General features: G+C 39.8%; 2 protein-coding genes across 5 annotated transcripts in view; both read right to left on the bottom strand.

Annotated features, from left to right (window-relative positions):
* Window positions 1–2762: 2762 nt before the first annotated feature.
* On the bottom strand, window positions 2763–20477 carry ANKRD60 (ankyrin repeat domain 60). The gene is made up of 10 exons (XM_050713994.1): window positions 20297–20477; window positions 19416–19546; window positions 17767–17932; window positions 17038–17225; window positions 13541–13768; window positions 13024–13198; window positions 7895–8030; window positions 6919–7057; window positions 3172–3325; window positions 2763–2901 (listed from the first exon to the last, which is right to left on the bottom strand). Exons 1-5 carry the CDS (start codon window positions 20475–20477, stop codon window positions 13721–13723), a joined length of 714 nt encoding a protein of 237 aa, XP_050569951.1. The 3' UTR covers window positions 2763–2901; window positions 3172–3325; window positions 6919–7057; window positions 7895–8030; window positions 13024–13198; window positions 13541–13720.
* A 1281-nt stretch (window positions 20478–21758) lies between these two features.
* Window positions 21759–25814, bottom strand: part of LOC118248937 (serine/threonine-protein phosphatase 4 regulatory subunit 1-like) — a 24380-nt gene continuing 20324 nt past the window's right edge. For 2 of the 4 annotated variants that reach the window (XM_035548411.2, XM_035548413.2), the window contains one exon: window positions 21759–24964. In XM_035548411.2, the coding sequence (XP_035404304.1) occupies window positions 24810–24964 (155 nt within the window). In that variant the 3' untranslated portion in view covers window positions 21759–24809. The remainder of the gene's footprint in view (window positions 24965–25814) is intronic. The other 2 variants (XM_050713991.1, XM_050713992.1) reach the window with 1 other exon arrangement.

Genomic DNA, 25814 nt, shown 5'->3' with positions numbered 1-25814 from the left:
CCTGAAGGTTTGCCAGGACTTCTGAAAACTCAGAAGGAGTCTCTTTAGTTGTAGCAACTATTTGGTTCTAGTTCTAGCTGGCTAACATTTAAAATAGAAGATTGTTGAAACAAATAGCAGCCTCCAAGAAATTAACACAGGCAGTTCCTTAATACTCCTTATTGCTTAAAGAGGAAAGACTTTTCTCTTTAATCCTGCTACAAGATCTCCATTGTTCTCTGCAGCAATCAATATCTGTTTCTTGAGTCAGCAGTAAGTCCATGGCTTTCATAGCAGTAGGTCAGCAGCTAGTGTTTGCTCTTCCCTTCTTCCCAAGAAATGACTCACAGTTATCAACATCCCGCCTATTTTTTTTTTATACCCAGTTCCAAGTGCCCACAAAATAATATTTTACTTTTTCCATATTCTTTACAAATAATGGAGAAATGACTCATATCCTTTGGAAAGATTACCAAAGAATGAGAATACATAGCAGAACTAACTTCAGTCACATTACTTTAAAACCAGAATAAAGAATTATTTGGAATCAGACTCTGCAAATCTAAACTAAACTGCAGTTTAGCTACTAACTATAACATATGTAAACTATTCACTGAACAAGCAAGATAATTATAAGAACGATATTTTATTTAAATTTTAAATGCTTTATTTTCATTACTAGGTTTCTATACTAGTTTATATAAGTAATATAAAGGGGGGGATGTGTAAGGAGTATTACTTACAATTTAAACTTCCTGTAGCATAAATCAGTCAATTGCTGATCCATATATTTGGGATTTTGGTACTATAAACCTATTTCTTTTCCCAGCCCAAAAAGCTGGTTTGGATTTGCAACTGACAAAGGACTGCCCAGTCAACTGCCTCAGCTGTGAATCCAAATCGCTGATACAGGTTTATTAAATCACCTTGTAATGTTTCAAACCTGGCATCTAATTTGTGGAAATTAACCTATTTATTGAAGCCAAGCTGGGCACATAAGTGTCACCGCACACTGTAAAATATCACACTATCTCCAAGGTCAGGACAGTGTTAGTGAACTCAGTGCACACACTGGCAAAATGCTTCAAAACAAAATTAAATCACTTCAAAAATGCAGCAAAAGTCAAGACAATTGTAATTCTACATAAGTGTCTTAGGCCTCTGCTTCTATGTAAGTCAGAGCAGAATTACATGTTTCTAAACATATATAAAAAGTTATGTGCTTTATTTTTCACCAGAATTTGAAAACAGGATGATAGTGTATTTAGATGTCTTCTGTGCTTCAGTGTAAGCTTCATTTGGTGTAGTCATTTATAATGTTTTTGGTGGCCTATGGTTCATATTAACAAAGTGACTTATCAATTCCTCCATAGTTGACTCAAATTTTTCAGAGAACTGAGACCATCTTATCTTTTGACTATTGTTTTCAGTTAAACTAGTTCTTTGTAACAGGCTGTTTTTAGAGAGAAACTGTGGAGTACACTTTCAGAATTGCATATGCAAAAAAAATTGTGTATTTGATACATAATCACCACAGCAAGACATTAAAGCAGGTCAGCCACACGTTTTTGCTACTGTGGATTTTTGCTTGGTTTTACCTTTCTGGGAGTGCGATGAAATAATAGTAGAGTCTTAAATGACAATTGCATTTAAGTTGAATAACTATGAAATCAGAGTGATCTTTCTCATAACCACTTGCTTGCTTTATCAACAACATAATTGGGTGGCAAAAAAAAAACTTCACCATGTGTTCTTTTCTGTGTTTTTAGAACTGGCACTTGCTGTTTATAATTCAATTAATACAAGATATTTTACAGGGAGCTCAGATTTGAAAGATTTGAATTTATTTAAAATGCATTTGCAGCAGAGAGTAAAGATTTTTGATCATATGATAGTAAAATAGTGATTCTGTGTAAGTAGCACTGGTCAAATTGCAGTCACCATAGAAATGTTGCTGTAAGTCTTGAGACATGCAAAATGAAAAGCAGACACAGCATGTGGACGGCCAATTGATTTAGCTGCTGTAAAATGTGGCCACTTAGAGAATGACTCTAATTGCTATTCTACATGAGACATTGCTACAAAGGTACATGCTCTGACTACCCTAATGGATACCTACTACAGTCCTAAATTTGTTTAGAAATTACTGTCTCCTGTTCCCACTGTGGCTGTTCTGTCAGCCTGAAGTAACTTTTGTTCTGAGATTGTTTGCCTTGCAAAACAGGAGAGGTGGAATTTTTTTTTTCCCTTTTTGGAGATCTAGGGCATTCACACACATCATTTCCTTTAGTGAAGGATTCTTTGTGGTTTCTTCCGCATTCTATAAAGTCCCAAAGCAACAAATACTAGCCAAACACAGTCATTATCAACCAGACCAAAATCTCTACTCCCATGTGAAGCCCAGTCCAGGTCACTCCTTGCATTATGTTCCTTAATGTGTTGTATTTAGTTCCCCTTGCAACCATACGTGTCTGTGTAGCAAGACAGATAAGGCCCGTTTGCTGACTGTTACCCCCATCCTGACTCCTGTGGTTTTCACATCCCATCAAGTTGTTATTTAACTAGTTGAAAGCATGTCAAACCATTTCATAGGACTATAGTATCATAAATTGAACTGTTCTGGAAAATGATACTGTTGTGCTGTGAAATTGATCAGATCCAGTGAAAAAAACTTTACCAGTCCAGTCTACTCTGTCAGACACGGAAAAGACCAGCAGTAAAGCAATACTCAAAACAAAACCAGAAACTTTGCAAAAACAGCACAGAAATTGCTAAAATCTGATTCATGTTGCACCAGTGAAACACAACACGGGAAATGGACATTGCCAAATTGTCCAAGTCCGATGTCCATTGTCCAAGTCAGATGATTTGGAGATATTTTTGACCTTAGGGTTTCAGGCTGCTCACACATCAACACTTGCTCTGTTACACAGAAAACAGGTCAAAGAAATTAAAAGACAACTCTTTCTTGTCTGTCTCAGTGGTGGGCTTATTTTCATTACGGTTTCTCTTGGTAAATTCTCTGATATAATGTGAACAGTACCACTGGGTTGTGTTTAATCTCAATGTAAAGACTTTGACGTTGACACCTTTAAAGACGTGCTTATGAGTCCAAGCACTGGGTTTTACAGGCCCTTACAGAGTATGAAACATTTAAAACCATTCAGTGGTGGCAAGCCACTGGTCACCTACCTAGCACAAGGTTTGCAGAGAAGCTGGGAGTTGTATTCATGAAGAGAGTTGTGAAGCACTTGTCTTTTCCTCTCCTCCATCCACGAACTGCCACAGCTTCAGCTGGCCGTCACACACTATCTTATGGACAGCATCTCAGCATTCGGGGAGGCAGCTCACCAGATGTTCAGAGAAGAAGGATCAGATGGAATCAGACATAAAAGTAAACACGGCAGGTTAATTTTAATTCCTATTCATTTAAACAGATGCAGCTGTATTTACCATAGCGTACAAAGTTCAGGCTGGACACACAAAGCAATGTATTCTTCAGAACACTGCAGCTTCAAAAGGTTCTAAGGCAGGTTAGCAAAAAGCATCATTATGTCTGATCCCCAGTGTAAGATTTTTCCAGCCTTTAATGATTTATTTATTCTTAAATCAGTACATTGATCTCAAAAGTAACATTACACAACCTGAGTAAATCTTCTACAAGTACAAAAAATTCACTGTGTTTAGCAACAGCACAGGAAATTATAGATCAAAGGCTGATTGTTACTTCTTGGTGCCTTTTTTTTTTTCTTTTGTAAGAGATGAGAGCATCTGAAAAAAAAAAGAGCTTAGAATAAGCAGACTTCCTACTCTTTGGAAATGCATGATAGAGGTTACATTTTACAGCATGCTAGGTACATTATGGTACAATACATTAAAATAGCTTTTTTTACAGAGTATCTCTGAGGATAATTACCTGTCATATCTTTTATATCTTTTAAGTTTATTACTCCTGACTTGCATCAGTAACAAAAAGCTAAGGATTTCAAGGATAGCTGAGAAAAAGGTAATCATTTTTCACCCAAGAGTGGTGAATTTCTTTTTTCATTTCAGTAAAAATTATATAAAAGTTCTGCGTTTCCTGGTAACAAACTAAGAAAACTCTATCCAATTTCTTGCTTCATTTCTCCACAATTTAAAATGAACAATAATAAATAGCAGAATTTCAAATACTAGATTTACTCCTTAAATAATCCACAAAAAGCTATTACATGATTGAGGTATAAGCTCAGGCAGAGGGCTACAAGGAAAGATCATTTGAAATTCCTTCTGGTCCCACTTTCCAATGTCTTTGTAAGACCCAGAAAACAGCGTCTCAGGGTTCCATACATGTTCCTCAGGCATTTTCTGTGTTGCAATACAAACCATAGTGAAGCATATCTAATGCCCTGTGGCATCAAAACCTTTGAATACTTGGATGCCTTTCCCAAACTTTAGATCGGGCACAGGCAAAAACTAAGTTTACTCAACTGAAGTTGTTAGGGCTTGGTCTGAATTCACTCAGTCTTAAAAGATCTTTAAACCTATGGTCATTGCACGCGTTGCAATAATGAGGCAAGCTACAATTTTAGGAACTGTCAAGTTTGTATCTATTCATTTAACTGTTTTGGAATGGAGAGAAGGAATTGTATCAATAAGCTAGGAAATGAACAATAATAATGGAGATACATTTTTATGAATTTTATTGTGAGCCAGCCAACCAGGTCTCTATTCTAAGCTCTACTGTTTCTTTATTATTTGATAATCTTATACAGCCTGTTTTGGTGACAGGTACGCGACAGATACACAGCTATATTGAAGTCTGAAATGATGACTCAATATGATGTGTTTTTATTAAAGTAAACTACACCTTGTAGTCCCAGGGTGTGTATGTTACCCATTTGACTCAGCTTTGAATTTGGCACTTAACCTCATATTTCCCCTGCCATGCTTCATATGATTCACTGAAAAAGCTGTGATTGAAATAAACCTAAGAACTTAAAAGCATAAAAATAGATGCAACCATGTAGAAATAAACAGAACAGAAAGAATCCTTTGTCTTCCCCCAGTCCTTTACAGATATATGGCTCCAGCTTCACTGGGTGCAATTGACTGCGGGATCAGGCCTTGTAGACACCAGATCAGGATTAAACATGACCGCTCAGGAGCCCTGTTAAGTAATGTTTTTAACAGCTCAGACAACGGCATTGTAAGTAGCTCTAATGCAGGAACTGTAGAAGTGGCCATTTTCTTTCTCTGCTTCTTTGACAAAGGCTCTTTATTCAAACCATCTTCCGAGTCTGCTTTCCAGAAGGATCATTGTTGTAGGGAACAGCCTTGCACCAAAACAAGACATGGCAGCCTTCACCCCCCACACCCTGCATGCGCACACACGCTTCTGTCTCTTGCCTTTTCCGCATGATGCCTCCAGGCTGCCGTGTGACACCCAGCTAATCTGTCCTGCTGAGAGTGCCACACAGCCCCCTGCTCCAGCCTGACCTAAACCTGGCAATGCCTTCTCACTTCTCGCAGGCTGAAAACACTCCCCCTTCTCCTCCTGAAGTGAGAGACAGTTAACGCTTTTATTCCTCATAGGGGAGCAAGACGAACCCAGCTAAGCTAGTGATTCTCCTTTGCTTGCTGACATGTGTCAGACACAACATTCTCATCCTTAAAAACTGGAGTGAAAACAAAAACAAAACAAGAGCCCAAAAAAAAACACAGCAAGCTACAGTCCTTGTCTGGAAAAACTAAGCAGCCATTATGATCTTATTGCGAGAGCACAGCCATATCCTTTTTATTTAAATGAAACCTATAGTAATTTCTTGTGCTCCCCATTATGTGCAGTGCAGCTTCCATCTTAGCATAACACTTGCTTAATGAACAAACCCCACACATTTACTTTCTCTTAGCAGAAGCCAAGATAGTTACCAAGTAGTGCCAGTGTTACAGGGCTCTCAGGGTGGAGAGAAAGTGGGGAGGGACGCTGGTTATTCCTTCACTTGAGCAGACAGATGTCCCCCACCTCATTTCCTTTCTGGCTGTTGTTACTTCTGCGCAACAACAAATTGCTAGCAACAACAAAATAGCCCTTTTTGCTTAACCCCAAATCCTGAGAAACCAGGCTGGCTGTGCTGCTTCTGTCACAGGAGAAGTGAGAGTGTGTGCAGCAGTGGTGCTGCTCTCAGGGAGCACTACTGATGTTTGTTGTCCTAGGAGCTATGCCCTTAATCATTTGACTTGTATGTAAATGAGAAAAGACCAATTTCAACAGCTCTCATCACAGCTCAGAACAAAACAGGTTCTTTGTGTTCAGTTGTACTTGTGCAGTATTGTGCTTAAAGGACTCAAGAAAGAAAAAGGATTCCCTAAGTCTGCTTTTAATTCTCCTTTCATTTATACCCTTGGAGTCATTGCTAATCAGTCACTGTCAATAATGACAGGCATTACCAGGCTGGTTCTGCCTCACTCTGCACTGCTGTGTACACCTATCAGCTTACTGGTTCTGCTGGAGTTAAAAATCTGATAAGGCTTCATGAAACATTGAAGGCAAAATTACATAAATACTGCAATTATTTGGAATGTATTTTATATTCATTTCATGTGTGTATTTGGCAGTATTGCTAGGGTTGTTTTGGAGCTATAATGCACATGCAGACAGTGCTCATGGTATAACAAAAGCATCCACATATGAGAAAGGGTCATTGTATCCAGTGAGCCAAATCTCTTGCTGTGTTGAAAAGGGGCTCTCTACTGGTGATTTTCAAAATTTTTAATGTAGAATAAGTGGATAAGTACACACTATTGCCTCATCAGTGCCTACTGAATGATCCCCAGATGGTGAGGTGACATCCAGTTTACAGAGTTTGTCCAATAGCTTAGGTTCCAAGAGGTTGTTTTTCTACTCTCACCTAAACCTGGTGACTTTTGGATACCTGACATAAAATATATCGGACCTACTATCTGGCAGAGGTGGACTTCCATCGTGAGCCTCCCCGAGTCCGTGCTTCTAAGAAAGAGCTCTGAATGTAGACTTCAGCTGGCTCCCAGGGTCCTGTAATCAAGCTGTTACTTGCAGGCAGGGCCATATCTGTCCAAACTGCAGAGAATAGATTTCCAGCCATGTTTAATCACAAACGCTCCTTAAATGAAGCCTTGATAACAGTTGACCTACTGCCTACAGGTCCAGAATAGCATAAAAGGATAGGAAGTTATTAAGAAGAGAGTGCAGGGCAGGGTACACTGCTTCAGGATAGGCCCAAATAAAAAGTTAGAAAAGAATTTCTAATTACAGTGAGACATCATAAAGTATTAAAGCATGTAAGAGCGTAGTTCCAGCTCAGGTCTCTCACAACATGAAGTAAACAAGCAAGCTTCATTCTCTCTTAATGACCACAAACTTCTCTATAAAATTACAATTTTACTATGCATAATTCAATTTCATCAACTACTTTTCTTCATTATCCCTTCTAACTCTGCACGCATATATTTGTCATGTATTATAATATATAAATCATGCCCAAAGAACTGCACAGAAAATACATATTTCCTAAGTAAGGAGAATGGAAAAATCAGTCAGAACACTGAGGAATTGACTTCCCTCACACGCAATGGATTTGGAAGTGTTTGTGTAGATTCAGAAACCATCTCTGGATTTTATCTGAATCTCTGATTATTACACAGGCATTGTTACCTGTAATCTATAAATTATCACAACACTAACAAAAAAGAAAAGTGCCACCAATTCCATCAAAAGCCCATGAGATGTTTCCTAAACTAAATGCCAATACTATTTTGCACTCCTTGGGTTAAGCCCACTCATGAAAGCACTCCTAACTATATCAGGAAAAGCTTGCTTCATGTTCCTAAGGTCAGAATATGGCTAAACATATGCAGAACATGTTTGGCTCGTTACACATGTGCATATCAAACCTACATTCAGCAGCAAGGGAACAGAAAGACAATATACGGTAAAGATACTGGAATTGGACTTCAAAGATCAGGATGCAATTCCATGAACTCCTAGTGTGACTTTGGCCACAACAGTCACTCTCTTCTGCTTCAGTTCCCATCTGTAAAAAGCAAAATAACCATCCCTTATTTTCACTTCATCCATCTTTTCAATTTAGACTCTAAGTTCTTTGTAGTGGCGTCTCTTCCTTAAAATACATCCAGCTCCCAGCACACAATGTCCTCCTCAAAACAGCTTTATGGAAATGTATAAAAAAAAAACACTTATAAAATATCCACTGATAAGACCACCAGCACAATGCAAAGAACAGCTGTAATCTGTGGGAGGATTATTTCTCTTTGCCATAAATGCCATCCATTTTTCAAGACACAAGTTATTTTCCTTTCATAGAACAGTGAACTCAATATCTGCAGACAAGTTGCCTTCAAAGCAGTACACTTTTCAAAGGCTCCCAGTAGTTTGTGACATTACATGGAAGGTGTCACTTCTTAATGACAAATATTAGTATAAGCCTGCTTGATGAGCATAATTTGTTTCTTCATTGGATATTTTATTCCAGATGAGCTGCTTTTCATCCATATTTTCCAGGGGGAAAAATATGCATTCTGACATGCAATGTTAATGTGCCCTCTGCAATGACCTCTTATTTCTAACTTTTCACTCTCACCTCCCATTCTCTTCAGTGCATGAAATGAGCTCTAGCAGTAGCTATTGGTCAAGAGTCTCATACGTTGGATTCCTGCCAAGTCTTTTGGGTTGTCTAGCACAGACAAAAAGTCTATTCCTATGACACACACATTTAAATTTAGCACTAAACTGGTGGGGGAAAAAAAAAAAAAGAGAAAAATATGTAAAATGTCACTTTCTGACAAGCAGAAAATTAGAATTCATTCCCCTGAGAACTAAATGGACTTTTCTGCTTCCAGTCACTAACTATGACAAGGCTAACGTTTTTCAGTCTAATGACTAAGGACATTAAGTGTGCATGTGAATAAGAAAATTACTAGAGGGTATTAGCTAAGCGTGTGATGACAGCCCAAACCGACAACAGAACTCCAAGGATGCAGATTCTAACACTGGCCATTTGCTGTGGAGAACCAATGGATAAAAGAAACGGGAAGCATAAATACACAGAGGCCACCATTCTTTCATTACTATAACAACAATGTAAGGAATCACAGGAAGATGTACTTCTCTGGATGGGTGTGGAATGCACATTAGAGCTCATCCGGTATGCTTCTGGTATCCCAGACAGGGACACTGAACGGGACAGGATGTTATTTAGAGGCCACAAAAGCCTGAAGAGACTCAGAAAAGGAAAAATACCATCTCTTATCTCCCCAAGTAATCCTTCACCACTCTACATTCATGGCTCAATTCTGATATGACATAAGCACTGGAATTTGTGATTAAGTTATCATTCATGACTTGCCTTAGCTTCTGTTCTTCCCAGTTCAGTCTTCCCTGTAGCTCCTCACTGCCTTAGTCAACTACTGCAAACATAACCGTTCTAAATGATGAAAATAATGAATTTCCATCTAACAGAGCATCAAGCAAGGAGGACTTAAAGAGAGAGTTCTATATGCTACTGATGTGCTCTAGGTGTTAAGTGTAAAAATGATGGTTAGAGATATGGGTCAAATCTGAGAAAGCACTTTTAAACAAGAGTGGGTAATATGTTATCTAACAGAATGAAGAAAGCTGTGAGGACATCAATAGACTTCAATGCAGACGTTTATTATTTCTGCCTTTAATTGCGTTTCAAAAGCTATGTGGCCACAAGTGAGAAAAATATAAAGCTTGCAATTTAGGAGACAAAAGAAACATTTTAAGATGAAGACAGATGTTAGAACTAAAGATAAGGAAAGGAAACCAGAATAACACAAGTACTTTCAAAACCATGGAATCTGCCTCCAGATTAGCAACCACAGGAAAGATTCACCAATTTCTCTTCGCTTTACTATTGCCCAGCAAGGTGCTCATTGGTCCGAAACTACATTTTTTCTGTTTTTCTAAAGTCGGTGTGATCAACTATTAAGCATCTTGGTTGCAGTTCACTTTTCCTATAACATCAAAAGCTAGATTCTCCTCTACTCACCTGCAATTAGCAGGCACCCGTCTCATAGCCCTTGGAGAAAATTTTCCTGGCCAAACCAGCATGAAAGCATTACTGGCTGCTTTTACACTACCAGACAAGGCCTGACTCTGTTACTCTAATTCATGCTGACACGGCTATATTCCCTCCATCTTCCTCTTTGCTTTACTTACTTGGCTCCCAGAACAAGGTACAACTGTATTTGGAGATCCTCAAAGAGAAAGAGCGTTTCAAACCCATCTCTCATTTACAAGCGAGCTCATGTGTTGACAAGGCTGAACAGAAGCTTCTTTAGCACGGCCAGCAGTTTCTCAGTCATGCAGCAAGCACAGCTGTAGAGCTGAGCTTTGTAAGAAAAGAAGCATCAAGACAGCTATTCACCTTAGAAACGACTTCCCCCAGTGCCGCGCATGCCCTTTTTGCCGTGCTCTGATCTGTATTCCACGTTGCTCCCACTCTGACTGGAGTCTGATTACCTGCGGTCCCTGGCCTCGTTACCTTACACTTCCCAACAATAAACTGCATAAGCCACTTATCAGCCTGTAATCCTAATAAATCCAAATCATTTTGAATGAGTTTGTTTTGTTCCTCTGTCCCCTGTCCTTCTGCCCCTCCTGCTTCCTTAGCCTTATTTTATGTCATCATCATATTTGAGGCACTTTTGAAATTACATCCTGCTCAAGGTCACAGCACTGAATTTAATCCCCCCCATCACCATAGAGCACATCAATGCTTTTACTTCCATCTGATTTATTTATCCTGTTTATTATCATAGAGCAATTCAATCAATATAAGCTGGAATTCAAACACATGTACATTTGAATTATGCATACTAACACTCATCAAGAGATGGAAGACAACTGCTATAGCCCAGATCATTCCTCTAACATATGGCCCAGCTTATAAGTAAGGAAGCTCATAGTGATGAATCTTTATACCTTGACTTCTGCTTGACCCCAATAATTGTTTGGTTACTGGAAACTAAAGGAATTGAAATAGTGTCATGAATTCCACGGAAGAAGCTTGGACAAGCAATCTCTGTGTTTCTTATCCCAAGCCAGTAGGGCCATATTTTAAGATGGGCCTTCAAGTTGACAGTTCCTCTATTAGCTTCTGAACACACAGGAATCCTAGCAAAACACCAGCAAACCATACCAGACAGTTATGTCAAGAAAATCTTGCAAACAGAACAGCATATGGGGAACTGGAACTTGAAAGAAAACCAAAGCACTAACCTCAATTGCAATGTAGGTTAGGCATTAAACCAACCTAAACGGTATTGGAAGCATGCTAGATGTTGAAAGCGTACTAGAAAGCTTATAGCTTTTGGCTCCCCTGTGTAAACCACTATCCTTTCTAAATATTAATGGTCAACATGATCCTCAGACAGAGTTCACAACCAACTTCTGGTCGTCTTTGAATGCAGCTAGTGGTTAAAATGCAAGGAACACTGCAAATTGAAAAATTGAAGGCAGAAAAAGCATTCATACATAGGTTCTGCTACAGGCAGAGGTGCTACAGAGAGGGACTATGCATACTGGACTGGAACCTTCAGACGTTAGAGGCACAAAGACTGATTAATTAAAAAATTACAGTGAGATGCACAAAGTTTGGGAAAGAGAAGTGTACATTATTCTGTACAAAAATTTGGTGTCCACTTAGTTAACTGTAATGCTAAAATGGGAAGTAAAATGAAAGACGAAACCTCAGTGTCCACCATCAGCAATTCAGGTCTCCAAGACTAGAAACAGATCTTTGCATAACTGTCCCCTTCATAATTACCTTCCCCAGCCGACCTGCAGTTCTTTCCATTTCTCTGTCCTTTACCATCCTCCTTACTGCTCTTTTCCCCCCTGCTACCTCCTTAGAATGGATCCTTTAAAAACATTTTTATGAGCAATAACTTCTAAATCATCTAATCACTCTCCTAAAAAGTTTTCTTCTCTTTGTTGTTACTGATAACAAGGTTCTGTCACACCAGTGCTGCCCGGATTCATACCATGTAGATGCATGGCCTAAGGTATCAGGGATTAAGTCATGACCTCACTGAACTCCTGATGACTTTGGCAGTGTCAGATTTCAGCTTTGCACCTTTGCATCTTCTCTGGCCTCCAGTTACATGAGCTCCGGGAGTCTCCTTGAGATTTTATTTTAATATTTCACCATTTAGGCACAGAGAATATTTTGGTTTCTCTATCAATACATTTCTGCTCGGTAACTCCCAGTCTGAATGCTGATTGTGTTTTGCATAAAATTAACTAAATTGCAGGCCTTCTATTTCATTGGTACTTTTGTCTGCTTCCTCCACGAACAATGTCAGGGAGATTGCAAGCTGACTACAATTCTCTTTCCCAAGCATGAGGAAAACAACATCTAAGAGTCCAATCAGTACGAGTTTCCTGATGTCTGTTGGGTTTTATATGCTATATTGTACTCTAGCTTTTAACAATTTCTATTCATTTGATTCACTTTGAGAAATGAACGTCATGATTGCCACAGCGTTCCGCATTACTGTTGTCTATAGATAAATTTGGAACAGGTATAACAACAAGCTTACTCTTTTTTCTATTTAAAATTTCACTGAGCTGACAAATTCTTTGTGCAATGCCAAAGTAATCACAGGTTTTTGCTCTCAAGATTCAGTATCCAGCCTCCGTAGGGAGGTCCGCTGTAGGTGATATTTTGCAAGTAAGACTAGATCAACAGTGGCATTAGGCTTCCAGGAGTGTTAATACCACACATGAGCACACTAACTCTACCCAGGTGTTGCTTGAGTCTAGAGGGACCCATACCAATACAAGTATGGAAGTTCCATCAGTGGAGGACAGATTTTAAAATAAGTGGCCTCTGTCTTCCTTGAAAGGAACTTTAACACCAAGGAGGTTTCAGGGCTATGAACTGGGAGCAGAGGGAGATAATTGCCTGCTGCCTAAAGCAAAGCACAGCTCTTGACCAAATGAGTGTGATCCACCCCATTACACAGCGAGACATCATTCACCTGACAGCCTCGGGATACAAAGCAGCAAGGTGCCTCAAAATTGAGGCTGCAACACAGGCACTGCAGTACTGCTCCTTCGTAGGTGCATCCATTCACCAGTAGGCATGTCCTCTTAGCGCATCACTTGTGGCAACAGCACAGGCCTTTCTCTTCTGCAGCAGCCATCTACAAGGAGCTCAAAGGAACAAAGTAAACATAAGCAAGTTTGGGATGTAACTCATGTAAAGCTGGAAACATTTCTGGAGAAAGGGGAAGCATTTGGGGAACGTTTCAATGATGTTTGAAATTATATAGACATCCAAGGCCGTCCCTGGCTAGGGTGCCTGTTTCTAAGTAGCAGTAGTCACTGTTTCAGGCTTGCTGAGCATTAGCTTGCTCAGGGCTCTGGGGGAACAGCAGCCATCACGATGGCTGTGAGCAACACCGGGGGTCTGCCCAGGCAAGGAAAGAGGGAAGCTGATAATGGTAAGAAAGTGTGATGAATTATTGCTGCGCTTGTCATCTTTATTTAACTTACTGCCTTTTGCATCCAGGGGAATCACAGTCCTTCCAAAAGAGTTGCTTTGGTTTTCTTAATATTAGGAGACAGTTGTGACATTTGTCCTGCCTTGGGCCTAATTAGACTCAAGGCATTTTTGATGCCTTTTCTTCTTCATAATGACCTCCCTGTTCCTTCGTGTGAGGATCCCAAAGCTCATTAACGAATCCTCACTAAAGTCTTCTGGAGACTGATCCTTTCCCTCTGCTGTAGCATGGAGAAGAGAAAGCAATGACTGCCACGCAAAATACACAACCCTTTTGTTTCTTGTCTATTTGTTTCCTTTCTTTGAACAGGTTATTACAGCTTCTCTTCTAGAAGCAGGCTTTTGTGCATCAGTACAATACAGAAACTTAACATTCACAAGAGTTCCTGATACTATATAAATCAGAACTCAAATTCTCAAGCTCATCTATGAAGTACTTGCAGAACTGAGTATGTGTTTCAGAATTCAGAGCCTCAGTCTCTTCAACAGCCCCACTTCAGTCTCCCTGTTTCTGCTGCACACTATAGCGTAGCTGCTTCCTTTGAGACAGACAATATTATTTGCTTAATCTACATCTTTGGAATAGAAGCTTTGAGCAAACACAGCGTTGCGACAAATAAAATCAGCATCTAACAATGCAGCCACCCAGTCCAAACAGCGCGCCAGAGCACTCGAACACACAGCAGCATTCCTAAGGCACACACATTTGGTTGGGTCTCTCTGTCCTGCTCCACCAGACCAAGAGCTACAAAATGCATTCTGATTTCTGGTCTTACTATCCCAGCAGTTCCCTTCAGTATAAATATCTTTTGTTTTTATTATTTTAAATCTCCCAAGCATTTGTCATCTCAGATAATGAGTAATATTATCTCTTGCATGTTTTTTGTTGTTGTTGTTGGCTCTGCCCTAACACTGCCCCAGCCCTCTCAGGAGGAGAAACTCTCCTTTCCCCTGGTTGATTTAGGGGTCTCTTCTAGCTTGAATTCACCTTTCTTGAATAAGAACTGCACGCACTACTCCAGTGCTGGACTTGCCCAGCCATTCGCTCTCTTCCAACTTGCCCCAGTACAATTTTGGACTGGTGCATTCCCATTTCCCAGACACAATGCATGTGTCAAAACAGACTTCTGTTCTGTTCCTTCCAAAGGGTGAATCTCCAGCTACCAGTAAAAAGTACTTGCTATTTGTCCCTCACTACGTGATCATATACTAACAATTTTCTACCATTTCTGGCATCCTTCTCCTGAGGTCACCCAGTTCTCTCTGTCTGACATTCTGTGGCTGTTTTTTCCTAGAATTATGCGGCATGCTGCATAACGTCTAAAAGCAACTACAAAACCTCTCCCCGTTTCTAGAAGCTTGGGTACGGATTACACAGTCTAGACAGACAACAGAAAAAAAAAAGAATAAAGGAATTCTATAGACTTTTCTCTATAATCCTGCTTGCAATATTCAAACACTCAGCAAAACACCAGAAACAGCATTGTTTGTATCTTGTCTACTGGTCACTCTGATAGAAATTGTGATCTCGTCATTCTCCTAAGCAGTTATTTATCAACCATATATTTGAATCACATAGAATTAGTAATCAACATAAGACCCATTTAAGTGAATTTCCTTTAGATGATACCCTGCGAGTTTCCCCTCACGCAGCGGGAAGTCTGCATTCGTTTGTTCCGATTGATGTCAGCACGTATAAGCATCGCCGCACGGCCTCCCACAGGAACCGCCTTCCAAAGCAGTACTTGGCACAGCCTGAAGTTCCGAACCTTGCTTTACGACTTTATTAAAATAAGGAATTAATGGAAGTGGTCACGGGACCGCGCCTGCCGGAGTTCAAGCAGCATTTGGACAACGCTCTCAGACACACGGTCTGATTTTTGGGTGGTCCTTTGGGGACCCAGGAGCTGAACTCGATGATCCTTGTGGGTCCGTCCCAACTCGGATATTCTTTGATATTTGTCATCTTAAACTTAAGAGCTGGACTGCGAACAAACGCCAAGCGGGAAGGAACACGGGGCCGCTGCTCCGGCAAGCAGCAGCGGGAGGCGCAGCCCCAGGTGCCCGGTGCCCGGGCTCCCTCTGCCGGCCGCTGCGGCGGTTTCGCTCTGCAGGCGTTGTGCGACCCCAGGCACGGCAGAGAGCAGCCACGGGCTTGCTTTCCCTCGCGGCTGCAGCCTTTTAAACTCAAGGAAAGCAATACCAACAAAAAGGCACAGCCACCACCCCAAAGCCCTTTTAGTTCAAAAAAGAAAGCTGCAGTAAACGTGTAATTTTTTCCTAGGTTACTCTAGAAGTTGAATCCATCGCTTTCATTGCTCTGTCTCCGTTCCTGGTTCAGCACATAGTCCAGTGGCAGGGCACCGAAGTCAAAAAAAAAAAAAAAAAAAAAAAAAAAACACAACTCTGCCACAAGGAACCAAAACCAACTTGTTAGTTATTTGCAGAGTCTTCGGGCTGTGCGCTGGGCTTTGCGAGCAAAAAAAAAAAGCAGCAGGCCAAGTTCTTATAAGTGCTTGTCCCACTGAGAACTGCCCCTTCTATGGATAAGTGAAAGTCAAGTGCTGAGCTCTTCAAGGAAAAAAAATAAAAAAAATCCATCCAAGCCTCTCTAAGCAAAACAATGGAAACTGCTGAAGATGGAGCACTGAGACACTAATAAGCCCTCAAGAAACAGAGCAGAAGCTCAGCTTCCTTTTACTTATCATAGAGATGTAACAAGACCATGAGCTGTATTTTTACTTAAGCATCTACAGAACATGGGATACTTGAAAGCAGATGGACAGCAAGTCACTGACTTGAAGAAATTCCAGTCTTCAAGTTCCTGAGGCTTAAGATTTTGGAGGTTCTAAGAAAGCACCAATTCTGACTCTGAGCAATCATAATTAGCCACTTCCATGCACATTAACTTTGCCTGCACCCTCCCATGACAGGCCAACTGCCCTATTTACAAAACAACCCTTAACTGATCTGCTAGAGGCAATAAAGCCAGTCAGGGCTAGAAGTGAATTAAAGATCTAGGGATTTCCAATCCCCTGAAATACCCGTTACACTACATCACCCTGGTCTGTTGCCAACTATTAGGAAACTACCTTAGCAAGGAGCACTCCAAAGAACTTGTAGACAGCCTCAAGCTCTCCTACAAGCTGTTATTAACCAAATGACCGGTTTGGCTACGGAACAATTTTATAAAAATTTAACCTATAAATTAAGAGCGTGTTTGCGAGCGGTGCTGTCAAGCTAGCTGTCATCTTCGCTGCAGCATCACCAGTACATGACCCTATTTCATAACTATACCCTACAAACCCCACCTAGTGACCTATATTTGAAGTGTGTCTTTGAGAAAGTCACTGTCCCTTGAAATCTGCCAGAATCAAGATAGGCCATATGTATTTTAGGACGGGTGGCCAGACGTCTGCTGCACGGCCTGACTCTCGGAGCTGGAGGGCAGCACAGCAGCAGCTGACTTCCTCCGCCACTGGAAGCGTACCATCGTGCGCTCGCTCTGCTGCTGGCCCCACAGGCGGGCGAGGCTCACTGCCGTTTGTCCCTCGCTATCTGGGTCAAGGGCTTGTGCCCCACAGCTAAGGAGCAGCTCAATGCAGTCACAGCGGCCCATGACAGCAGCTACGTGAAGAGCGGTCCTTCCTAGCGGGGTTTTGGAATGCACATCCGCACCTGCAAAGAGACACACATAGTCCGAGTGTGACGAGGCTCACAAAAAGGAGATAACTGACGGAAAGGACTGCCCATTGCACAAATGCAGATTCCTGGGAAAAGGCAAGTTGCAAAACAACAAAAAACTCAAGTGTCAGAGCTATAGAACTAGAGGTTGCAACTCTTCCTGTATTTCTGTGTATTTCTATTATTTCTTATATGACTGATAAAACATTGCATGGGACTGATAAAAAACGAACATTTCTAGATACTAAAAAAACAAACAAGAAATAAATGTTACTCAAAAGGAGGGAAGTAAAAAAACATAATTCCTGTTTCGCATTATGAACTTACCTACTTTAAGAGCAAACTCATTACAAGCAAAAACAGTTTTCATTGTTTTAACGTCTACATCGGGACTGATGGGCTTAATACATTCCCTACCTCAAATACAAAATATGCAAGATGATTTGGGTAAAATTTTATGATCTTGGTAAGCAGGAAGGTGTGGTATGCTGTGCAGGTACAGCCAGAGAAGAATCATTCTATCTAACAACATTACCATGTCTCAGGAGAAACGTGGCAGTTTTAACATGACCTCTGTGGCTGGCAACAAACAGTGCCACAAAAGCTCGGTGCGCTACCCATTCCTTTTTCTGCTCTGGTCCCAGTATTTCTGCATATGGTGTGTTGCCAGGAAAATCCTCTGTAACTCCCAGATGGGCCAGCTGCAGAATAAACAGAAACCTTTTAGCCTCTTTCAAAAGCGTAACCTGATTCTTTATAGTCTCATATCTGCACATAAGGTATGCTAGCACACTGCATAAATCATTTTATGATCACCTAAATAATACCTGCTTGTTTTATATTGGAGAATCAAGATAAGGCAGAATAATATCTAATGACATTTATTCACAGCCATCCCTTGGAACATTAAATTTGGGTCTTCCTTTTCTATATAGATACTGAGCTCCACAAAATCTTATCAAACCCGTATCTCTCTGCAGTCCCTGTCCCTCTCTTAAATTTGTTGGAGACTGACCAGATTCCAAGCTTTTGGGGGAAGAACACACCATTGGCCATGTAAGCACAAGGTCCTTAGGATCTAAGCAAGACTTCGGGCCTTAATTCCAGCAGACAACTCAGACTACTTCAGGACACAGTCCTGTATCGTATTTCCCAGAAGGAGGTTTGTGATTTTTTTTTTTGTTTGTTTTGTTTAGAACTGATGTGTTTGGCTTTAAGTGTTGCTGAGAGGCCTCTTCGAAACAATTTTCAGTTGCCTCATGCTGCTATGCTGCTGTTCTTCCTGAGAAGTCATTTACACATTGGACTACATCTTCCACAGTGCACCATGGTTTCCTCATCTAGTAAGTGGAAGCACATTAGTAGAGCAGCTGTACAGTTTTCTTCATTTTTTTTTTTTTTGTCTCCAATACATCTTTTATTTCAAAGGAGACTATTGGCTTTGTGGCACACCTTTGTGCTTCCTGCTCTACACTAATACACAGGGAACTCAAAACATGGGAAAAAAAAAAGCAACACTTCATCCAACAGCAAAATGCAAACCATTTGTGGCATGAGGCAGAACAGCTGCTTACCAACGAACCGCAACACTACACAACAGTTAACGATAGGAAGTGAAGAACCCTGTGGTATCCATTTGCAATGGATGGGGAAATGCAGAGGAACAGAATGTAATTAGCCAAGCTGGAATTTGGCCAGGGCAGAGATAATGGTTCTTTATGAAAGGCACCAAAGGATATTTCATGATCACATCTGTTCGGGCCTGAAGTTTTACAGTACAAATCAGAGTACCTTGTGTTTCTGCTGAGACAACATTTCAGCCCTAAACCAAGAAAGCAGCATGCCCTCTATAAAAGCACCACAGAAATGATTTGTTCCACAAAAAAAAAAAGCTGTTTTACTAATCAGACTTGACAGTATTGCAAAATCAAGATGGTTTGTAAGCTTGCAGCAGGTGAAGTGCAAGGAATGCAGAATGGCTCCTGATCCTTGATTATTAGTTTTCACTGTTCACTGTTAGAAGAAGCACAACGAACCTAATTTTTGTCTCTTCCTTTAAAGACTTCCCCACTATTTTCTCTATGAACTCTTGCTTTATAAAAGCACTTAAGACCTTCAGCAATATGCTTTCAGCACTTCTGCAGACAGCACACCCCACTCGTTCACCAAAGTAATGGAATCAACCTTCACAGTGTCTCCTTTCGCAGCAGCTGCCACAAGATGCCCCCAGCCATCTTGTCTCCAGATACGCATTGTAATTGTTCCACCACGGACAATATCATTGTCCTTAAATGTAGAATCATCTAGCAGATCCACTGTAGGGAGTAACACAATAAAAGTAAGTCAATATATCCTCAGAGAAGATGGCAATGACCAGCTTAAAAAAAAGTGACTGAATTCTTTTTAGCGATGTCCATGTTGTCTGATTTTGCTGTCATTGCTGTCATAACGCATCAAGGACACCTTAGGTCCCACTGTGCTAGAACTCTGAAAAAACACAGACATACTCCCAGCCTGGAAAAGGTTAGAATATAGTGCTGTTGGGATAATATGGTTGTAACGCGCAGACAGCTACAGTTAACACGTAAGTACCAAAACCACAGGAGAAAATACTTGAGTGTATCCATGCACACAGGGTGTCTTCATTCTAAAATAAGCTTTCTGCTTGCAATCTCCAAAACTAAGTTCTCCAACGACATGCAATCTGATGCAGTGGGCACAAACACTGTTCCACACAACTCCAACTGTGAAGTTAGTCAGAGCCTTGCTAGAGCTATGCCAGGCTGAGGTAAATCAGCCAGGTATTGGTGTTGGCTACTGACAAGGCTAAACAGGAGTTTAGAGGTCAGTTTTTGCAATTTCTAATCTCCTAAGAAGACCCTGTTGGTTAGACTGTTATCCCTCAGCAGTAGGAAGCAAAGTTAAGTCAAGAGCTGAATTCCAACTGCAGTACAGCAAAAAAGAGGAAAAAACTCTGACCTTCACCCAGGACTTACACATAGCTCTAACTAACAGGTAGAGACACAATGAAAAACCTCCATAAACCTGAGGTTACACGTTCTCACTTTCATCCAGGTATTGAAGCCGCTGGAAATGAAGGGGGATCCCAGTCAATAATTCTAAATGGGACTTAAGCTTCTTCAGAGTCAAGTCATTCTGGCACTGAGGCAGTGAAAACATCTCATTAGTTTCAGCCAGACAGAGGCGGACACCAAAAGTCTCTGGAGGCAAGGAAGACATGGTCATCAAGTCATTTGTGACTAGGAGAAGTTTATAAGACTTTTCTCTTACAAAAAGTTGCTATTATAAGGACAGGGTCTACACCCAGTCGTAATTCCTCCCTTCCCTAGGCACTCCCCTTATCATCAGAACGCTCCATGCCATTGAGGATAGACCCCCTGTATATCGTTAGCACATTAGAGTATCCAAGCAGCACCAAGTGACATCACAGAAGAACAACCTCCTTGTGTGATGGAAGAGCCTGGATGAACACAGCCGGGAACATGACAAAGTAACGCACCAGGATGATTACAGAAGGATTTCTTTGTTCTTGACCACTTTTTGATTTTCACTAGGATGACACAAACTTACTTAGAATCACAGAATCATTTAGGTTAGAAAAGACCCGTAAGATGATCAAACCAACCATCACCTGACACTACAAGTCCACCACTAAGCTGTGTCCCTAAGTGCCACATCCACACATCTCTTAAATACCTCTAGGAATGGTGACCCCACCACCTTCCTGGGCAGCCCGTTCCAATACCTGGCCACGCTTTCCATGAATAAATTCTTTCTGATGTCTAATTTAACCTCCTCTGGTGCAACTTGAGGGTTTCCTTGCATCCTACCACTTGTCACCTGAGACAAGAGACCAAAACCCACCTTGCTGCAACCTCCCTTCAGGTAGCCATACCTTGCAGGTACCTTTCAGGCACTTGAAAGGAAAGCAGTAGACAAGACAGTAACTCCAGTAAATACCCAAGCTGTCCATATGTTATGTTCCTGTTTTCTTTGTTCAATTTTAGGACACAATATACGTGTTTAGTTTGATGTGTCATAAAAAGAGCATATGGCTGTTCCATTTGTCTTTCAAGTTTGTGACACAGGGGTCTTATGTCCTACCTCTAAGTGTGTGGGTAGGCTTTACTAGGAGGTAGAGGGGGCTGTTTATTCCTCCCACTTTTGCATCGTGCAAAGAAAAAGAAAGAAAGGCCGTATATCCTTTTGCAGCACTTGGCAGAAGTTGCAAAGCACAGGGTGGAGCAGCCAGTCAATGTCTGAAAGGAACAAAAGGACAACTGCAGCAGCAGAAGAAACAGAAGACTCTGATATGAAAGGAAAAACCAACCAGCCAGGTGTTGATTACTCATTCCCTCATCCACCCTCTCCCTCCCATCATCAGTATGATGGATTCCACACTCAACCCTGGTGTAAGAAACCAGTGTATTTTTGCTAGGGAGAAGCTTCACTAACCAAAAGAACACGTTCACACCCCACTTGTAACAAAAGCAAGTTACTACACGTTGATTTATAAAACAGTCACAGAATTTATTGAGATAAATACAAAGTTACATAGATTCTCTATTCTGACAAATGAATGACACTTCCAGAGCGTCCTCATTTAATTGGGTTCTAAACAACACTGTGTACAGTCACAACTGCCACTAGGGCAGCATCCTCACAGATGCCAAGTGTACATCATACATAAGATACCAGTGAATTCGAGTTCTAAGCAACATGACTAACATGCTTTGGATTACAAGTGCTTGATAATTCCCTATAGCATTCAAGCAATATTGCACCCACTAACGTTATTCTCATGTTCCTTAGCTAGAAATGCTTTGAAGTGATATTCTTACTGCTTTTGTGAGAGTGGATCAGCTACCTAACTTTGCTCCATCTGGCTTTTAAAATACATATTTTTGCATAATTTAAACAACCCAGAGAATTGTATGTTAACACACAGCTTTACTCATCATTGCATACATTTGTCTATTACAAGACATAAAGTGCGGTCTTTAGTCATGCTGAAATCACTTCTAGTATAAAATTAAAACAAAAAGGCAAACCTGGTAAAGGTTAAACCTGTTTTTAACAGACCTGCACATTGCCTAGAAAAAAAAAAACAAACGACATACCCCAAAACTATGGCGCCCTCCATTAGTGCATGCAACTGTAGAGTTTAAACAAGTTTTTAAATGCTCTACTGAAATCTTATCATTTGAAATGGACATGATTTCTGGAGCTAGAGAGGTACCAAATGTTGTTAAAAACAAACAATTTTGTTTAGCCTTTTAGTGAACTTCTATAGCTGGTGGCTTATTGTTTACAAATATTCTAATTAAAAATCCTTAATGAATACTAACCAAACACACTAAATCATACAAAAGCTTGTGTTTTCCAGTGGATTATTGCAAGAAAAGGTAATTATTAAAAGATTATCTGACAAACAGAAACCTGGGTTGGGTTAATGTTCGAAGTATCTAGTATATATACATTTCAAACATACTTACATATACACACACACTTAAAAAATTTGATCAGTGCTGAGAAATTTAATGAACTGATAATAGAAAAACAGAAGTAAAACCTTGTCAGAAAGGCCTTAGAAAATTTGAACTGTTAGAAAATACTAGTATAATGCCAGCATTAGAAAAAGATATTAGAACTAGAAAAAATTAACTTGAGGGGTCTTTTTGTTAAGAAATTGCAATCATAAAAAGTCTGTAGTGAAGAACCATTTTAAATTATAAAAAATTGTAAAAAATTAAACGTAGAATGTTGCAGAATTTACAGAGTTCATACTGTTTACTGTAAGAGCAGTGATAACAGTGGTACATTTCTGCCTTTAGCTTCCAAAAGCATTTTGTGAGCTCACAAGGAAACAATTTAATACAAATACTGTACATTATAATACAAGACTAGTTAGACAAACATTCAATTTTTCAGCATAACTGAACCCTCAGAAAGTACAGGGCCCAACTGAGGAACCTACTTGCTCTATCACAGACAAGCCAGATTTAAAACAAAAGAAGAAGAAGAAAAAAGTTATTTCTGCAAAAATCTTCACCCACTTGAACTACTCACTAGTAATAACAGTGAAATAAGGGGAAAGAAATATTTCCACAGGCCTATTTATGATAAATTGTGTTCACTGAGAAAGTAACTATCGTTACATAAAAACATTTCTTTAGTAATCATTAGTTTTTGAACAGGACGAAGGACCAATCCAAAATACAAAGGGAGTAACAAAGCCATTTTTTTTCAAGCCCCATTCTAACTATAGGTTTGGGACATGACAGAAAACAGGATCCACCAAAATGTATTAGTTTTGTAATTTTGCAAATAGTCTGAAGCCCTCAAATTTCATTAACAGAATTTTGCTCTACCTGTATACTCACTCCATCCTTCTTCTGAAACAGCCATCTAAATACACAGAAGGCATGTCCCATGTAAGCTTATAGATCTCAATAGCCTCCATTTGTTGTCTGCCCCAACCCTGACCATACAATCAACAGAAGTTATAAACTGCATTAACACCTTCCTTCTGAACACTTATTACTTGAAGTTTCTCCAAAATTTAGATATCCTTTGTGTCTTACAAACAAATTAACAGACTGATGAGGATCTGAATGTTGGACCAGTTAAAAGGTGCTTTTCAAATGAAGTAGGAATGAAAGAGACCTGTAAAAAAGCTTAAGTCTGTAAAACTGTAATACCCTTCTAAAGGAATAGCACACGCTGAAGGAACTGAATCCTTTAGTTGAAGGGACCTTCACCAGAGCAGAAAGAGTAATATTCAGTTTGGAAAATTAATGTTCTATCTACAACTAACCAGCACCAGCAGTAATGGTAACAGACAGTGTTAACACCCGTAGGAGTACAGTTTAGAAATAAAATAGAAAAGTCACGATATGCAAAGAATGTCAAACTCTGTGCTTTGAAAATTATCACGTTAAGTAAAAACGAGTCATGCCTTAGCTCTAGCAGAGTAACTACTTTATAAAATGAAATGATTGAACTTTTTTCCCTACTGATACAGAATTAAATTCTTCATCCTTTTTTGTTGAAATTTAAGAGCTATTCACATACATACACTTCTTTCAGATAAAATAAAACACAATATTTGAAATGATACAAAAGCTACAATAACAAATGAGGAAAATATCTGTATGTAAGTTTGCTATAATCAAAAAAAGATTTAAGAAACATTAGAAGCTTATAGCAGACTACTACAGGAACTGTTTTGTTAAAAAAGAAATTTCAATTACACTGAAACACTGAGTACGTGTAAGAATTTACATACAATACTGAACTGCAGGTAAGATCAGAGTTACCACCCACATTTAGGAAAAGAAATAAATTGCTCATGCATATCAGACAAATGTAGAAACATCTGTAGATGAAAGGTGGTCATGAAATAAAGAGTATGGCATTTCTTAATAGGCCCTTTCTAGCTGTTTTGTCACTTTGTGCTAAAAACTTGATTTTCTTATTTGTTCACCTTATTCATACTAACCATGAATGTTGTGCAAATAACCATTTTGGCGTCCGGGGCTATTGCAGAAGAACACATTAGTTTTGTTTTTCAATGGGAGTATTGTCCATGTTGTTTTGTTTTAGTTTTATGGTAGCAAAGAAGGACACATCTTGATCTCTGTCAGATTGCAGAGCTAGAATGGTCTCCTCTGCAGCTTCTAGATGAGGATTGCCAACACTTTTAAAATAAGCTAGAATAAGGTGAGAAAAAGACAATTTTAATCAAAGCCAAAAGAAGAAATTAAACTTTTTTTTAAAACTATAGGGCATGCACAGCGCCTAAATACAGAGGATGCCAAAAACATCTGGGATAGCTCATCCAATTTATGAGCTTCTTAGAGAAGCTACAGCAAGCTAAGGAAACTGTCAGAGAAAGAAATATGCTGCGTTTTACTCATCTTATAAGGTACATAAGTATTTATAAATATAAATTATTTTTGATAAGCCCTAAATGGAAACATGCCAACAAGGAAAAACAAGCTCAGGAAGCTGCCTTTGTACAGCGTTTCACAGAACACTCTCCATACTTTAACTCAGAAAAGACAGTTTTGTTTTCTAAGGAATTATAATACAGGAAATAATGTAATTTTGTGCGCCGCTACAATTTCCTACTACAATTGTTAGCTTTAGACAAAACAACAAAGCCAAAATTTGCAGAAAGAGGAGTGAAATTTCATTTGAAGGACCACAAAGATGACTTAAATAAAGTTTTGAAACAAAACAATACAATCTAAGGTGATACTTAAAATTTCCCAATAAAAATCTATTTGCCATAAGCACTACAGATACCAAATACAAACATAGGCAGCAACATGCAGTAATTGCATTACTTCCTGCTATAAACAGGTATGTGGCTGCCCTCTAGTGGATGAAGCATTATTACGTCGGACATACTATCCACGTCAGTTTCAGGCCCTTCAGGGATGATGATGGTGAACAGTTATTCTAAGACAGAACACCCACTATATTACGCATTTCTAAATCTAGATCCCTCAATCTGAATTTAAATACAGTATCCCAGATTACAACATACAACTGTGT

Source organism: Cygnus atratus, chromosome 16 (assembly GCF_013377495.2).
Source record: "Cygnus atratus isolate AKBS03 ecotype Queensland, Australia chromosome 16, CAtr_DNAZoo_HiC_assembly, whole genome shotgun sequence".
NCBI lineage: Eukaryota > Metazoa > Chordata > Aves > Anseriformes > Anatidae > Cygnus > Cygnus atratus.
The sequence above is the reverse complement of the archived record's forward strand: the minus strand, read 5'-3'. Positions and strand labels throughout refer to the sequence as shown.

Bases quoted from the DNA above. Each gene is read 5' to 3' on its own strand.
- ANKRD60 (XM_050713994.1), bottom strand. From the start codon at position 20,477: ATGACCATGTCTTCCTTGCCTCCAGAGACTTTTGGTGTCCGCCTCTGT. The intron at 19,547-20,296 runs GTGAGAACGTGT...TACTCCCTACAG, and splicing joins GCTTCAATACCTGGATGAAA to TGGATCTGCTAGATGATTCT. The intron at 17,226-17,766 runs GTAATGTTGTTA...GTCTCTTTGCAG, and splicing joins CACGTTTCTCCTGAGACATG to GTGCGGATGTGCATTCCAAA.